The sequence below is a fragment of the Branchiostoma floridae genome, chromosome 5 (genome assembly GCF_000003815.2).
Source record: "Branchiostoma floridae strain S238N-H82 chromosome 5, Bfl_VNyyK, whole genome shotgun sequence".
In the NCBI taxonomy this organism is placed as follows: domain Eukaryota; kingdom Metazoa; phylum Chordata; class Leptocardii; order Amphioxiformes; family Branchiostomatidae; genus Branchiostoma; species Branchiostoma floridae.
The window spans coordinates 24,171,883-24,189,365 of record NC_049983.1 but is presented as its reverse complement, the minus strand read 5'-3'; the positions used below and the strand labels follow the sequence as shown (position 1 = coordinate 24,189,365).

Here is a 17,483-nt window from a genome sequence, read left to right as displayed (position 1 = left end):
CTAAGGCCACAGCAAGTAAATTTTATGGATGACATCCGCGCGCGCATTAATTTTCGCCTGATTTCAGAAAAAAAAAACAAGATTTTTTTTCTTCTGCAGGAATCGTCAACATGATAAATTTTTTAATAAAGTACCAAAATGAGCAAATATATTGTGTTGTAGCCTAATAATTGTACTTGTAGAAGTGACACTTGCGAGGTACCCAGGGCTGTAGTTGTAGAAATGAAACTTATTGGATAGTTGTAAAAGTAACACCAATATGGAAGCCATGAGTGTGGTTACCAACTTTGATGGTGATGCCAGTCTACCACACTAGTGTCACTTTTACCATACCAGTACATGTCTTAAATACAGGAATGAATGCCGTGTTGGCTCTGATACCATGTTTTGTCCTTTTAATTATTTTTACAACAGTCATCACAACTTTATGTGCCTATCTTTTAAAATTTAGCCATCTTGTTTTTTTTTACCCATGTTGTTTTTTTTCGCCCTATCGCACTATTTTTGCAGTCTGCAGAGGATGTCATCCATAAAATTTACTTGCTGTGGCCTAAGTTTATAAGACAATGAAATACTTAATAAAGGCGACATGGAAAAAAAAATACGAGCATCGCCCCTCCAAACGTCCTCCCAGTGGACTCGTCCAGCCGTCACAATGACTCAGGAGCGGCTCAACAGGTAATCCTCGTCTGGCGCCGAACCCTTCCGAACGCTGACCTTTAACCTCCCGGGTCTGGTTCCGAAGCGTCACGACACAGAGCGTAGACACGGACTGACAGGTACCTCCACACCCACTCGCTTCCCTTAATATTACGTTGGATACACTGGTTATTATCCATTTAGCCTCTACCAGGCTCCACAGAAGTCGCTGAGAAAAGGTACAGGTATAGACGATAACACGCCATAGGAGTTAGCTGGTGGCGAGGAGTATAGTTTGCGACCCAGTGCAGAGAATTAACGTTATACTCCTCGTTCAACTTACTCCTATGGCATGTTTGTTATCTGCGGCAGTGGCTATTTGGGCAACGTCTACTGTTTCCGAAAGCGACCTGTTGAGCCTGGTAGAGGCTACAAAGACTCCTGTGTGCGTGTCTTCCGGTGACACTTCCCGTGCGTAGGCACGTGTTCTTGGAACCCACTTTCACTTCCTCTAAACTCTATACAGCTCGGCCCAACCCGACTCGCACGAGGAAGTTCCCAACATGTCGTCCAACAAGAGACAGAAGACAGACGGAGCCAACAGCGCTGCTGACAAGGTGTGTGTAGTGGTAACTTTACCCCTGAGGGACTGAAGTATTGGTTTTGGCGCGTCTGTATGTGTTTGCGTGTCTGTCTAGTCCGACTCTTAATCAATTAAGAGCTAGAGAAACAACGGCGGAAGATACCTCCCTCCGAGCATTTTATTTAATAGACTACTCGAGTCTCTACCTTTATGACCCCACCCCTCCACCGGATCTAGGAGTATTGTAATAGTTTAGACAGTTGTAAGACTCTGGATTTGCGGTTGAGTGGAAATGTACAAGCCCTGGACCGTGCATAGTCACATGTTGACAGGTGTACATGTGGTAGTTTTCGTTGAAGCCCATATTTACTGCATGCCGATAGTCACAGCTGACTGGAGTCGTGTGTGGAGAGAAGGCATGGACCTGTAGTGTAATGGCCTGTGGTGTCCCAGAGCACATCAAGCCGTTCTACTACTGTCTTGACTCTTTCGAGTTCAGTGTTATGACACCTGTGGTCTATATACACGGGACTGAAGGATTTGCATAACGCCCCCTTCAAAGGATGGCCTGATCTCCGAACTGTACTGTAGTCTCGTCCAGCCATTTCTGCACATTTCCCCCTCCAGGCTTTAGTATTATCATAATGTCACGTTTGTATGACCTTGTATATCCAGTCGAGTTATTCAGAGGAGTGTCCTGTCGTCTTTATGAACCCCATTCTGTCAGGACTGTCAGGCTAGACAGACGGTTCGGTAACGTTACGCACGTGTTGAGGCGCCTGGACGACGCGCTAACGCGTCACGCCCCCGTCACGCCCGATAGTTTCGACGCTACTTGTGACTACCCCTGTGGTTACAATAAATGTGCCCTTATTTGTGTCTGGTTCATGAAGACAGCTCATTTTTTTTCTTCTGCCCGGTTTCAGGCAATTCAAGATGCCATACTTACGCATACTATCAAAGTCACAAAGATAAATTCAATTTTTGGCGTAGGACGTTACTTTACGTTTTATCTGTGCAATTCTTCAACAAAGATAGTATTTTTTAGTTTCCAATGTATTTTTGATACCTTTTTTCCCCAGCGTTCGTAAAATAGGGGGAAATTTTTGTCGAATCATATAGGAGGACCGGGAACTGGGAAACTCAGCCAGATGACTGTCATTTTCTTAGGTCTTGGGGAAATGTGCTTTGTCATCCTTCGTCAGCTTCCTTCCTTCTAATATTCACTCTGTAGACAATAAACTGTATGTTTACTGTAGGAAAACTGAACGTTAGTCACCGGGATTATTGTTTCAACTCTAGTTTTTCTTTTAGTTTAAATGTTTTTAATACTTCCTGCTATATTCCTGGACCTAGAACGTCCAATCAGCGACGTTAGATTCGCACATGTCTAGGGTTCAGACTATACGATTCACAGGGGTGTTTATAGTTTATAATAAACGCAATATTTTGCAAAGTCTATAGAGACAATCTAGATACAGATATGTTTTGTAATTCCAAATTAATTGGTAATATTTAAGAAATGTTTTGTTTGTCTGATACATTCTTATCGTTTATAATAAATTTCATGACCCCTGTAAATAGTGGACGATCCCGCCGGTAAGGGTTAAAGTTCACCGCTCAGTCCGTCCCTTTCCGTGCATGTGTTTCAGGACATCACGTCTGCCATGGCTGACTACCGCAAACCCGACGCCAAAACTCTCCAAACTCTGAAGGACGCCGCAAACCGGCTCCGCATAGACAGCATCAAGGCTACCAGCGCCTCAAAATCAGGGTAAGGAGGGCAGTTTTTCGTTTTTAGAGCGATTTTGGAGGGGGTAAAGTCAGGGGTGTGATTTTGGTTTAGGCGGGAAATCAAATATGGCGTTACCGACCCACATGTTAGGTCAGGTTATGACATTGTCAGGCTTTTCCACTGACTCAGCTGTTTCTGTGTCGGTGAACTTGTTAGGCATTTCGTTGGGTTTTTACACTTCCTTCACCGTTTGATTCACCGTCACTGATGTTAAGTTGATAAGAAAGGTGGCAAGGTGGTCTTGTGCATAATTTTGTGGCTTGGTTGTTGACTTTGAGAAAAGGTTCTGGGTTCGAATCCATCCCCCAAAGTTGTGTAGGTAAAGGCATTACCCCACTTGAATCAGGTGAAAATAAGTACCTAGCTTCAAGCACGTACGTAAAACTTAAAAGAACCCACCACACTGATAACCTCAAAGCAGATTTAAGTTACCGGCAGTGGCAGAGCAGAGTTTTTCTAGCCATGTAGGTGTATGTCTAACATAACATGCTTGCCAAACTACTGAAGAAAATCACGTAATAACGAAGAGGAAGTGCAGTGCGGATTGTAAGAGCAATTCATTTGTAATGATAACATATTTGACAGTAGCACTAGTTTTCTTATACTATTATATAAAATACATTTATTTGTCACAAGAAGGGACAACTGTACAGTGCATGTTACTTGCGACAAAGCAATGTTATGTTTGTCATCTTGACAGACAGTACGTTTGGTTTCCAATAGTTTTACTTTGGGGCATACATGTACTAGTACTTAACTAGTAGTTGAATTATACCAGGAGAGGAAAAAAAAATGAATCACTACACTGTTTCTTTGCTGTGTTGCGGAAACTAAAACCGCAGTGTCACCATTAGTGTTATTGTTAGCACCTTCTTGCCCCGGGCACTTGCATTCTGAAGGACTAAACCACAACGGCTCACCACTTGCCAGCCTGAGGGGGTGGCTTCTTGGTTGAACCCAGGATTGACCCTACCTATGAAAAACATGTCAGAACGTCAACAATTGATCATAAGATGTACATGTAACTATTTGCTAACTGGGTCTTAAGATATACACATTAAATAATTCGTATGCATGCGGCAATATTGTGCAAAAATGCTTTCTTTGCAACTTTAGAAACAAATGTATGTTAAGAATGACATTCAAATAAATATATGCATTGTTAGACTTAGGGAGGCATTTCTTTCAATAGACGACTATTCATGTGCTTTTATGTACAGGAAACAATGCCAGAACATGCGCTCTCAAGGTGACCGACTGACCATAGATAAGCTGTGATCTGCATTCTAATTACTGCCCTACTTGTAAATTTGATCAGTATCTTTTCATGTCATGTAGGATACATGTTGTAGTAGGCTGCTATGATTGTGTCAGGCTTTTGCTTGGCTATTTGTTGTACTTTAAGACACATTAAGTTTGGTAGTTGAACCATTTATAGCACCAGTCTTTAAGCTGGGATCCCAGCATCATATGATGTTGGGGATAATAAATCAAGGGACTTCTTTGGAAAGACAAAGTAAAATTTGGCAAAAGAAGTTTGCTGACTTTCCATGACACCCTCACTGCAGGCTGGTTGAGCTGCTTTTGAATGTTCAAACGGACAAGAAATTGCAGCAAAATAATTCGACTCCACTTTGAGCTACAACTTGAGGGCATGATGGTCTCAGAGACTTTCAAAAGTCATTTCATTGCAGTCAATATAATACCGAACTACATTGAGTTTGTAGATACCTCTATTTGATTGAGTGATAACTTTTTCCTGCAGCCACCCTACATCATGCTGCAGTGCAGCAGACATCATCTCTGTCCTGTTCTACAACACCATGAGGTACACCCTGTCCGAGCCTCGCCACCCCTCCAGCGATCGGTTCGTGCTGTCCAAGGTAAGCAAACTAACAAATAAAAGAAACTAGGTAGCCCAAAGTTTGGTCAAACTTCTGTACAAAACATACTGTTTGTACCATTTTGTATGTGCCACAGAAAAATCCTAGCATGTCAAGATTAACATATCAAACCCTGAAATTCCACTGCAGTACTGTATAGATGTGAGGTGGTCATAATACTCTAATAAGAATTTGAACAGGGTTTTCCAAACCTTCACCACATACTCTCAGTCCCAATAGGGGCCATGTACCACTCAGTGAAAAGTGTTGTTTTAAGCAATCCATTTGTATAGTAGCCACTGCTTTATGTGCCGTAGTTTCAGTGTAATGTTCTTCCCCTCCCCAGGGCCATGCTGCTCCAGTGCTGTACGCTGCCTGTTCTAACATGTTTCTTCTCCCCCTCCCCAGGGCCATGCTGCCCCAGTGCTGTACGCTGCCTGGGCCCAGGCCGGTCTATTCCCCAGGGAGGACCTGCTCAACCTGAGGAAGATCGACAGTGACTTGGAGGGACACCCCACTCCGGTAAGGATGTTTTTAAGTGTAGTACTGTATCTTACAGGTGTGGTGGTTCAAAATGAAGTACATGACATTGTGTATCATTAGTCACATGGTATTGTATGGACAGCTTGTCACACCTAAGCCCTTCAGACTGGAAAGACACCCCACCCCAGTAGGAATGTTTCATCCTGTACTATTTCTCACAAGTGTGTGTCATTACAACACAACAGAAATTCCCAGTTATACAATATTATAACATGCACAGCTTGTCACACCTAAGCCCCCAGATTTGGAAGGACATCTCATCCTTGTTGGAATGTTTTAAGAAGCTGTGGTAACTCACCAGAGTACTTATAGTGCATGCAGGAAACTTCATGAAATTGTATCTACTTTGTTAGAAGCTGCATTACTTTGAACACATGATAGCTGAAAAGTTCATACCTCTATAAAGAGGGGCAAAGCAATAAACGTTCTGTAACCTATAGTCTGCCGAGTCTTGTTTCATATCTGCATAATTTATGACACTGTAGCTTTGTTGCTCCATGCACTGATAAGATTATTCAATGAAGAGGCCTTAAAAGTTTGCAATACAAGCTAGCATTTAACATTTGAATGCTATATTGGTACAGTTGTCAGTAGTGAAGACTTCTGACCCTCATCGGTAACAAGTTTGCCTTGTTTTTTTGTGTTTCAGAGACTGAACTTCATCGACGTTGGTACCGGGTCCCTGGGCCAGGGCCTGAGTGTGGCCTGTGGGATGGCTTACACCGGCAAGTACTGGGACAAGGCGAGGTGAGGAACTACTCCATAAACCTTAAACACCATATTGGTGTTAAAAAAACTCCTTGAAGATAATCGTATGTCCAAATAACTTAGCGAATCAATTCAAATCAATATGCTACATGGATTTGGGCCCAAGCAATTATATTTTGGCAAATATCTGGCTAAGGAATTTTTGAAAGAGTAGTTGTAGTACTAGTGACAAACCATTTTCTATCTGCTATTAAAACCTTGCAGAAGTGTATATGAGTGGTTAAATAGAGACAAAGATGGTTTTCTAACCCTGCCATGGTGTTGCAGTTGTAAAATAAGTTGTAGTTATTGAATCTGTTTACTGTCTGTATGCTATGCTCTGATACAGAGAGATGGCATAGGGTTTGTTTTGAGGACATGTAACTGTTTGTTTGCTTGTTTGTTTGGGGTGTGGGGCATGTAGTAATTGTTTATTTTTATTGTTGTTTACAGTTACCGTGTGTACTGCATGCTGGGTGACGGTGAGTCGGCCGAGGGCTCCGTGTGGGAGGCCATGGCGTGGGGCAGCCACTACAACCTGGACAATCTGGTGGCCATCTTCGACGTGAACCGTCTGGGACAGAGCGAGCCCACCGCGCTGCAGCACGAGATGGACACGTACCGCAAGAGGGCGGAGGCATTCGGGTAGGGATTCTTATTTACTTGTTTATTTGTTTGGCTGTTCAAAACGCACAGCCAGGGCTGCCCAACTAGCCTCTGGTTTTATCCAAGGACTAGCCCTGGTGACAAAAACAGAGATACTACAAATGGATTTGGACAGGATACCTGTCAATAACAATATTCTTAGTACAAAAAAAGATAAAATAAAAAAACTTTTATATGAGTAGGGGATTCCCTTTGTTGCTTTGTTAGTTTTTGCCTTGTCTTGCAGCTGGTTATATACAATGTATCTGTTGTACAATAGCAAACTGGCATTTGGGCATAGTTGTGCATATGCTGTACAAAACTCTTGTTAGGCCTAGGGAAAAAGGTTTCCTGTTTTAACCCTGAAAAAATTAGGGTCCGTAGGTGGGATCTTTTTTTTTTCTTTATTTTTTAGACTTTGGCCAAAACTCATAAGAATTAAGATACAGTTAAACAAAGTAAAAATGAAATGCATGAAGACACTTATACTTTCAATGTCTTGGTTATAAATGGTTACAAATCTGTGGATACAAGCAATCTCTTTCTTAAATTGCAAGCAGGCTAAATAAGAATTCTCACTGGAAACTCCATTGCTCACCCAAAAAAAGGCTAGGGTCGGCAGGTTTTTCTAGGGTAGGTCTGGGAACAGAAAAGACAACAATTATTTTTGCAGGCCTTACAGATAAGTCTGTCTAAGACACACTGCCAGATCCACTGGACAGAACAGCATGGAAGCGTGGTGTGAAGACTAGCCGACTGTTGCCTACCTCCGTGTCAAGGATCCCAGCAGCAGTATAACCAAACAATGAATATGATGATGATCAGGGATCGAAATTTGCAAGTTGGCAAAAATTTTACGTGCAATTTGGAAAATTTACATGCAAAATACAACTAGTCTATACTGCAATAATCTAGCCGGCATCCATCATTCTGTCCTTTGGCGGCAAAAACAAGGAAGGAAAAAGAAAGATGCCCATATGTCGTTCTGTCTAAGAGTAGGGTGTCTAATTCCTCAGTATTTTTACTATGGGCCAGGTATTTTCAACATGCAAGATTGCAAGTTTAGAATATTTTTACGTGCAAATCTCGAAAATTACATGCAAATTGCAAGTTAAGTATGTGTATTTCGAACCCTGATGATGATGATGTTAACTGAGGACTGACTTTCCCCCCTCAGCTGGAACACGTATGTGGTTGACGGCCATGACGTAGAGGCTCTGTGTAAGGTTCTGCACGAGGCGTCCTCTGTCAAGGGCAAACCCAGCTGTATCATCGCCAAGACCTACAAGGGCAAGGGCATCCCTGGTCAGTCAGCAGCTTCTATATTCTACATGTAGAAGACTTTCCATAACCGTTTTAACTGTATCAACAGTTTTGTACAAGCTACTTAAGCCAAGACTAATAGGTTTGATCCACTTCTTCTAAGAGTGAACTAGTGACTTGATTGAGTCATCATCTCTACTTCTAGTTTCCCCATTTAAGTGTTACCTAAATGGTAATCCATAGCCTGTGTGATGCCAGAGGGGCAATGAGTTGCAAATTAGGGGGCAGAGCCCATCCCTCGCCTCCCTTTGCTTTTTAAACCGAAGTCAGGTACCCATTGTTACAAAATACAAAAGCTTATGCACGTAGGTGGAGCAAAAGCTGTGTTCCAACTGCAAAATTTCAGGTTGTACACAGTGCAAAATTAAGTTGCGCCAAGCAAAATGTGGTCACTTAGCAAGTGTGCAAGAGGGTATTTTGATTACTGAATTAATGAAAGTGTGATGGTAATTTGGAGGAAAGTCTTGTTGACGTTAAGATGTGAACACCTTCATCTGCAGGTGTGGAGGATGAAGAGAACTTCCACGGGAAGCCCATGGGCGACCGTACGGACGGCGCCATCAAGGCGATCGAGGATCTCATCGTGGAAGAGAACAACAACGTTTTGAATATTGATAAAATTCTTGTTATGATTGAGATGTGAACATGTCTATCTGCAGGTGTGGAGGATGAAGAGAACTTCCACGGGAAGCCCATGGGTGACAAGACGGACGGCGCCATCAAGGCAATTGAGGGTCTCATTGTGGGGGAGAACAACGTGGGTCCGCAGCCCATGACAGACGACGCGCCGAAGGTCGACCTCTCCAACATCAAGATGACCCAGCCTCCCAGCTACAGTCTGGGGGATAAGGTAGGGCTGTGCTTTGTTTTCTGTACTTTTATTTAAACTGCTTCCTGCAGATGAAGCCTTTTTCTCACAGTTTGGGTTACAGGGCTAGGCACTAGGGAGAAATTTACGATAGATCAGGGCAGAAAAACACAGCATATGTTTGTTATGGATTTGGTTTGGATGAGTCAGTACAGTTAATTCTCATCATACTTCCACTCTGGAGGAAGTGCCACACGTCAATGTTGTGTCAATGTTCTTCTTTGGTTCTGAATATGCAGTTGTTGCAGGGTTAGCAGGAGAATGTTAAGGTAGTTTATTTTATGTCCTGAACATCAACACCGTCACAGTATGTTTAGATCTGTTTCAAAAGAGTCGTTACAAGTTAGGTCATTTGTTTTCAAATCTTACTGTGGCAACAATCCCACATCATAATTTACAGCTATGTGCATATGGTTGGTAAAGGTTTTACTTTTCCTTGCATAACAGTCCTGATCCATGTGTAAATTCTGTGAATAGCTATATCAGATCAGTAAATTCTCTTATAGAAGTATAACTTCAGTCTCTTCACCTGTCAACAAAGTTTTTGATAATACAGTTTGAAAGTTTACAACAACATTTAAAAGAGCCTCAGCTGTGTTTTAAAGCTTTATATATCCAATTTGTATCTGGGAAATATGAATTAAGTAAGATCTGTGTTGCTGTGCAGGTTGCCACACGTGCTGCTTACGGCACCGGCCTAGCAAAACTCGGCCAGGCCAGCGATCGCGTCGTGGCCTTCGACGCCGACGTGAAGAACTCCACCTTCTCTGAGAAGCTGAAGAAGGCGAAACCAGAGCAGTTCGTGGAGTGTTTCATTGCCGAGCAGAACATGGTGGGTCCGTTGGATACTTAATTGAGTCCATTAGCTTACACACATAAATTGGAAGTAGATAATCTTCCTGTACTCAAAACATAGGCATACAAACTTACATAAAAATTATATTGCTTGGCTTATATTAGCATACTACAAGCAAAATTATAAATTACTGATTATTTACATTAAAAGTCCCTGCCGAAACTTGGACAGAGTAATAGATTGTATGACATTAGGGAAACAGTTAGTACATACTGTATAGATAGTATTTTTCACGGCAGTGTTCTAGTCAGCCTGAAATCTTCCCTTTTGTTCCGTACCCTGGATTTTGAATGGAAGTCCTGTCAAAGGTGTGACGATCCTAGGGGGGCCGGGGATATGCTATCCGGGAAAATTTTGAAACCTAGACCCTCTGAAATGCTATTTCCTTTATTCTGGGGGAAAATTTTGCTGTTAGACTCAGCTTGGTTCAATTAGAATCTTTTCATGCTGATTTTTGTCCCTCACGGGACGGAATGGAAAAATTTTTGTCCATCCCCAGCAGCTAAGGGCTAGAACCCTGTTTTACTGCATTAGTTTTTGGTACCAACAGGTGGGCATTGGGATGGGTGCCGCCACGCGGGACCACGCTGTCGTGTTCTGCAGCAGATTTCATAACATTAGGGAAGCCGTTCCATGTAGATATGGCCCTGTTTATGTAAGTATTTTCACGGCATGAGTTTTTGGTTCCAACAGGTGGGTGTCGGCATCGGCGCTGCCACAAGGGACCGCGCCGTCGTGTTCTGCAGCACATTTGCGTGCTTCCTGTGTTAGCTTACATCTTAGTTTCATGTAGATATGGACCTGTTCATGATAGTTACTTGGATATGTGTATACTTTATTTAGCTCATTAGCTATTATGCAAAATTTGTAGGTAGATAGTCTTCCTGGACTTCGGGACATTAAAACATACAAAGATACAAGACGTACAAATTACATGAAATTTAAACAACTGGTATTTGCAAACCAAAATTTAATTAGTACTTATTTGCATGCATAGGAAGCTCCTGTCTAAACTTGTACTTGCTAGCTGACTGAATGTCCTGTGGCAGACTGTTCCATATGAATAGTTTTTTCATGGCACTTGTTTTTGGTACCAACAGGTGGGCGTTGGAATCGGCGCTGCCACGCGGGACCGTGCTGTGGTGTTCTGCAGCACCTTCGCGTGCTTCCTGTCTCGAGCGTACGATCAAATCCGCATGGCCGCCATCTCGCAGAGCAACGTCAACCTGTCTGGCTCGCATGTTGGTGTGTCCATCGGTAAGTGTTGCTGTGAAAAGGACAGCCTTCTGACGCATTTGTAGGGGGAGGTTGTATGTATAGCTAGAAATTTGCGTGCTTCCTGTCCCGAGCGTACGAATGGCCGCCATCTCACAGAGCAACGTCAACCTGTCGGGCTCCCATGTCGGTGTGTCCATCGGTAAGTGTTGCTGTGGAAAGGACAGCATTTAGACATGTTTGTGTGTGTGTGGGGAGGAGGGGTGTTTCCTGTCCCGAGCGTACGATCAGATCCGTATGGCTGCCATCTCACAGAGCAATGTCAACCTGTCGGGGTCACATGTCGGTGTGTCCATCGGTAAGTGTTGCTGTGGAAAGGACAGCCTTTAGATGTGTTTGTGTGTGTGTGTGTGTGGGGGGGTGCATTCTGTCCCGAGCATACGACCAGATCCGCATGGCTGCCATCTCGCAGAGCAACGTCAACCTGTCGGGGTCACATGTCGGTGTGTCCATCGGTAAGTGAGATTCATGGCCTTCATTGGTGAATGTTGACAAAGTCTTATTGTACAGCTCTATAAGAGAATTGCAGTCTTTACCACATCTGTTGCATGTTGGCGCGTCCATTGGTAAGTGTTGCTGTGGAAAGGACAGCTTTCGAACGTGTTTGTAGGGTGGTGTATTTCTAAAGTTGAGACACCCTAATGTGTGTAATTGGAGAACAGTGTGGAAACGTCTTTTTTTTTCAGCACTATTTTGTGTTTCTCAGGGTTAGACAGTGGTTTTCTTTTTGCTCATGTAACTGTAAGCAACGGTAAACAACTGTATGCAAACTTTGCTGTATCAGATGCATTGATCAAGGCTATGAGTTTGACCAAACAAGCCATTGACCAAGACAAAATTTTGTAAGATATAGATCATCTCACAAGTACAGTCTTCAAAATATCTGAGAAATTCAAAGTTTGATTTTACTACACCAAATAGCAGTTACTCAAGCAACTGGATATGATTTTGGAAATGGTCAGACTTTCCAGACAACCATCCGGTGTCTTTCGTCAGTGACGCTGGAGAAATCTTGTTGGAGAGAGTTTGTCTGAAACGTCTGACCGTTTCCCAAATCATAACCAGTTGCTTTGGGCGTATCTTATTACCTGGATGTCTAACCTTCATTGACATATCTAACCTCACTGTTCCCTACCCCGGGGAGGACGGTTTTAACGTTGAGAAACTTTTAGTAACATTTGAGGTCAGGTTAAGTTGATTGAGAAAGAAAGGTGGAAACTTTTTAGTTATTGTGTTATTCAGAGATACAGGAGACAGTGGTTTAAAATTTCTTTTTGCTGATGTAAGCAAACTTGCTTTGCTTTACGTAAAATTTACTATTTCAGATGCATTTCAGCAAGGCTATGACAGAACAAGCCAATGTGTCTGATACAGGATTGTGCGAGAGGATGATAGACCAATTTTAGGGATCATCCTGAGTCTAATCTGAACTATTCCCCACCCCAGGGGAGGACGGCCCCTCCCAGATGGCGTTGGAGGACCTCGCCATGTTCCGTGCCATCCCCGGGGCGACGGTGTTCTATCCCAGCGACGCCGTGTCGTGCGAGCGCGCCTGTGAACTGGCCGCCAACACCAAGGGGATCTGTTACATCCGCACCAGCCGTCCCGCCACGCCCGTCATCTACGGCAGCGACGAGGTGTTCGAGGCCGGCAAGGCGAAGGTCTGTGGTTTGTTTGTCTATTTTTTTTATTGTAAGGGGGAAGAGATGGTATCATCCATGGCATCTCGTACAATGAGGATGAATTGAACTGAACTGTAAAAGACTAACAACTGAAATGCTCCCTGTAAGACTTCCCTAAATTTGTTGTATCTCTACTCCCACAAACCCTACAACTGGTGCAAAGACCTACATGTGGGGGTGGAGTGTTTGGATGTTCATTCTTGAAATTGGCACATCCATGGTTTTCTCTGCATAGCATATTTAGCACTAATAAGAAAGAATATATGGAATGTGAACTTGCCCCCTACTGTTTGGCCTGCCCCATATGCACTGAAAGTAGTGATTTAATTTAATTTGATTTATTTGGTTTTTAGAAGATTCAGCCAGGGCTGCCCAACTAGTTGGAGGCCATTATCAAGGGCCAAAAGTAGTTAAGGACCTGGGAAGGATTTTAAAAGTTAAACCATTTAACTTGAAAGTTGAAAACCCTGTATTGATGTCCGCAGGTTGTCCGTAAGAATGACAGTGGTCAGGTGACCATAGTGGAAGTGACAAAACTAGCAAATGAGCCGGCAAAGGACTTGATCAATGTGCGCATCAATTTTTGTAATTTCAAAATGAATCCTTTCATTTTTTTACTACATCCTCAGGTTGTCCGTAAGAGCGACAGTGATCAGGTGACCATCGTGGGTGCCGCCGTGACCCTGGTGGAAGCGACAAAACCAGCCGGCGAGCTAGAGAAAGATGCCAATCAATGTGCACGATTTTTTAATCTAAAATAAACCCTGTAATTTTTTACTATACTTCAGGTTGTCCGTAAGAGCGACAGTGATCAGGTGACCATCGTGGGCGCCGCCGTGACCCTGGTGGAAGCGACGAAAGCAGCGGATGAACTCGCGAAGGATGGCATCAACGTGCGCATCATCGACCCGTTCACCATCAAGCCGCTGGATGTGGACACCCTGCGAGCGAGTGCTGAGGCGACCGGCGGGAGGGTCCTCACGGTGGAGGATCACTACCCTGAAGGTTTGTTTATTTGTTTGTTGCATCGTGGACCCGTTCACCATCAAGCCACTGGATGTAGACACCCTGCGGGCAAGCGCAGAGGCAACCGGCGGGAGGGTCCTCACAGTAGAGGATCACTACCCTGAAGGTTTGTTTGTTTGTTTATTTGTTTGTTTATTTGTTTGTTGCATTTTTGGTCCGTCCACCCTGAAGCCGCTGGAGGGTCCTCACGGTGAGTACGTTGTTTATTTATTTGTTTGTTTGTTGACCCATTTACCCTGAAGCTGCTGGACGTAGACAGAAGGACGGATGCTGGCTAGAACCCGGGTCACTAATATCTCTTAATTATACCAAAAAAAAACTTGTTTCATACATGTCCGAGTTCCCCAAATGTGCAGAATAATGACTTTGGTGTTGTTGTTCACCTTGTAGTGTCTAGTGGCAACCAGGAGCTCAACTGTGAGGCTGTAGTAGATTGTCATGTAACAGTTTAAGAAGAGTCAATAATATGTTGTCTTCTATAGACTTAAAACCTACTTGTTTCTTGCATCAAGAATTCTTAGTCAAGCACCTGCCTGTCTGAGTTCCCCAAATGTGCAGAATGATGACTTTGGTTGTTGTTCACCTTGTCTATTGGCAATCAGGAGCTCAACTGTAGTAGATTCTTACGTAACAGTTTAAGAAGAGTCAATAATATATTATCTGCTATATACTAAATAAACTACTTGTTTTGTATAATAGGAGGTATTGGTGAAGCTGTGAGTGCCGGCCTGTCCGAGTTCCCCAACATCACGGTGAAGAAGCTGGCCGTGAGGGAGGTTCCCCGCAGCGGACCTTCCGCGGTGCTGCTTGAGAAGTTCGGCATCTCCGCTGGCTGCATCAAGAAGGCAGTCCAGGAGATGCTGTGAGGACACATCCTCCTTTAAGACGTGAACTCACTGCTAAGACGTTAAGGTAGGCCAGGGGTAAACTTTCTCCCAACACAAGGAAATTCACTGTCTTATAGTAATCATCTTGGAGACATTTGGAATGTATTTCTCCCAATTTCTCACTAACCATTGAATTCTGTACAAAAGATGCTAGTTAAAAGTCAGGTTTCCAAATTAAGCCTATTCAAGGTTTAGACTGTGCATGCATACCGAGATGCATTGTGGGTAACGTGTCAAAGGTTAAGGCCCCTACCTTGTAAACAGTTCTTGTCACAACTATGCTTGATACATTGTCCAGATGTGTTTTGTTTATGTTTCAGGGGCCTTCATCTTTTTGACATATTGACCACAATGTATCTTGCATTGCATGCACAGTTAAATCATTGAACATGGCTTATCGACAACAAAGTATATAGGTCGAGTCACAATAACCCTTTTCTTAATTCTGTGTAGCATATAATGTTTCAGGTGGAGGTTTAAAACTTAAACAGCTTAGGGTCAGACAGGAATGGGGTGTAGGAAAGTGTGAAAAAGATCTGTACTGGCAGAGAGACTGAAAAAATTGGTATGCAAATACTGAGAATCACAAAAACGACAAGGTTTGCCACAAAGTTCGCAATTTGTACCTTCCATGCAATCCTTTCTTTTCTGCCCTTTATTGCATTTGGGTGGCGCAAAAAAAACCTCGTATGTCGGATCTTCCTATTACCATCAGAAGTCATGAAATGATTGAAATGATTATGAAAGATTGGCAAAGTCAGTGACTTTATAATGATCGTCAACAAAGTGTTATTTGAAATTAAACAACTGATTATACGTTAGAGAATTTGTCAGTCATGGCTCACAGAGCTTTAGGATCAGAGTAAACTATCTGGACATGTGGTAGGAAGGATTCTAGAGATAGAAGAGAGTTGGACATTTTGTAGGTACATGCACCAGTGCTAGCAAAAAATGATATCCTCAAATAAATGAATACAGTATGCAACTCTACACCTTGTCTGTCTTTTGTTTTGTTAGCCATCAAAGCTATCCCAGAATATCTAAAACCTTTTCTTCCCAATGAGCTAGTCTCTACCAGACTCCGGGTCGCTGGGGAGCACATCACATCAACGGCAAAGAAATGAACACGATAGTCAGATAGTGGAAAGGACAGCCTTTAGACATGTTTGTGTGTGTGTGTGGGGGGGTGTTTCCTGTCCCGAGCTTACGATCAAATCCGAATGGCCGCCATCTCACAGAGCAATGTCAATCTGTCTGGCTCGCATGTTGGTGTGTCCATCGGTAAGTGTTGCTGTGGAAAGGACACCCTTTAGACATGTTAGAGAGAGAGAGAGTGTGTGGGGGGGGGGGTGTTTCCTGTCCCGAGCGTACGATCAGATCCGCAACGGCAAAGAAATGAACACGATAGTCAGAAGACTCTGAGGATAAAGTTTATTCTTGAGTTGTTCATATCAAATATAGGAAAGCTGCTGTGGATAGTAGCATTACATGTATATGGTTGGCACCCGAGACCATAGTAACATAAATTTATATTGCAAAGTCATGATTGTCAATATTTGGATACACAACAAAATAGTGCAATTTGGCTTAAAGCCCTCCAACCTATGCACCCCACCATTAAAAAAATAGTTCACTCGAAAATACCTCTGGCAAGTTCAAATGCACCAACAAGAGGTGTACATTCAGCTATTGATAGCTACAGTTTGAAGTAGGGTTGTAGCCAGCCCGAAATCATTTTCAGTCCCCTTGATTTTAATGGGAATCCTATCGAGCACCGAAGGCATTTCTAGGGGGTCTGGGTCCCAGAAAATTTTTAAATCCAGACCCTCTGAAACACTATTTCCTGCATTTTGCTTGTAGACTAAGCTGTTCAATGGCACCTCTTTTGGTGAAGAAGAACACATGGGTTTCAGTTTTTTTTATATCTTTACATATCAATTTTGTCTGTCCCAGGGGACGGAATGGGGAAAACGTTTTTTCAGTCCCAACTGCAGAATTCCTTCAAAGGACTGAAGGACAGGTGCTGGCTACAACCCTGGTTTGAAGCTCAAAAAATTTCTTACCTCAAAGACAAAATACAAGGCATACTAGAAAGCATGCAGAAAACACAATCATGCATAAAAACCTTTATCTAGTAGGCAAGCTTTTCAGAAAAAAAATGTTTACCACAGACTGATATTTAACCTTCCTTCAACAGCTCCTTATACGAAAGTCAACCAAATTTCAAGTCAATGAAAACAGACATGATTGTGACAATATATTTTACATCTGACTTTCTGAAAAGAATCTCACAACCATACCAAAATGTAAACTATCTTGCAAAAACCCAAAGGAGTACCCAATAAAACACAATTTCTCTGCTTTAACACACAAGTACTTACAAAAGTCTCTCAGTGCAGAGTTTCACAATTTTATACAGAAAGTTTCAAGTCATGACAAAATTTGGCAGTATAGTGTAGAGTGTTTCTAACTCTTGTCTTGAAGTTGAACAGATTACAAAACAGTTACAACTAGGGCTGGGTATCGGTACAGTGTACGGTACGGTATAAAAGTGGTTTTTCTTATTGGACCGGTCCAGAAAAAACGGACCTGAAAAAAGTAGGTGGACCAGACGTTGGACCTTTTAGAAAATCAACAGATTTTTTTATCAGGCATTCACACGTTTTCGCGCTTATAGGTGGAAGAAAATAACGAGCGAAGCAGATTATAATTTATAGCCATTTCTACCAAG

At 42.8% G+C, this 17,483-nt stretch overlaps 1 protein-coding gene across 3 annotated transcripts; it reads left to right on the top strand.

The window, feature by feature from the left end:
• Positions 1–648: 648 nt before the first annotated feature.
• On the top strand, positions 649–15,742 carry LOC118415914 (transketolase-like protein 2). Of its 3 annotated transcripts, XM_035820851.1 has the most exons (15): positions 650–779; positions 1,166–1,256; positions 2,875–2,996; positions 4,783–4,900; positions 5,309–5,422; positions 6,093–6,190; positions 6,644–6,835; positions 8,013–8,140; positions 8,818–9,008; positions 9,694–9,858; positions 10,983–11,051; positions 11,525–11,612; positions 12,604–12,818; positions 13,628–13,844; positions 14,565–15,742. In XM_035820851.1, exons 2-15 carry the CDS (start codon positions 1,203–1,205, stop codon positions 14,729–14,731), a joined length of 1,938 nt encoding a protein of 645 aa, XP_035676744.1. In that variant the 5' UTR covers positions 650–779; positions 1,166–1,202; the 3' UTR covers positions 14,732–15,742. The 3 variants fall into 3 exon arrangements, with proteins under 3 accessions (XP_035676745.1, XP_035676744.1, XP_035676743.1); XM_035820850.1 differs by lacking the exon at positions 11,525–11,612 and having other exon boundaries at positions 651–779; positions 10,983–11,139; XM_035820852.1 differs by lacking the exons at positions 11,525–11,612; positions 13,628–13,844; positions 14,565–15,742 and adding an exon at positions 13,469–13,621 and having other exon boundaries at positions 649–779; positions 10,983–11,139.
• Positions 15,743–17,483: the final 1,741 nt, after the last annotated feature.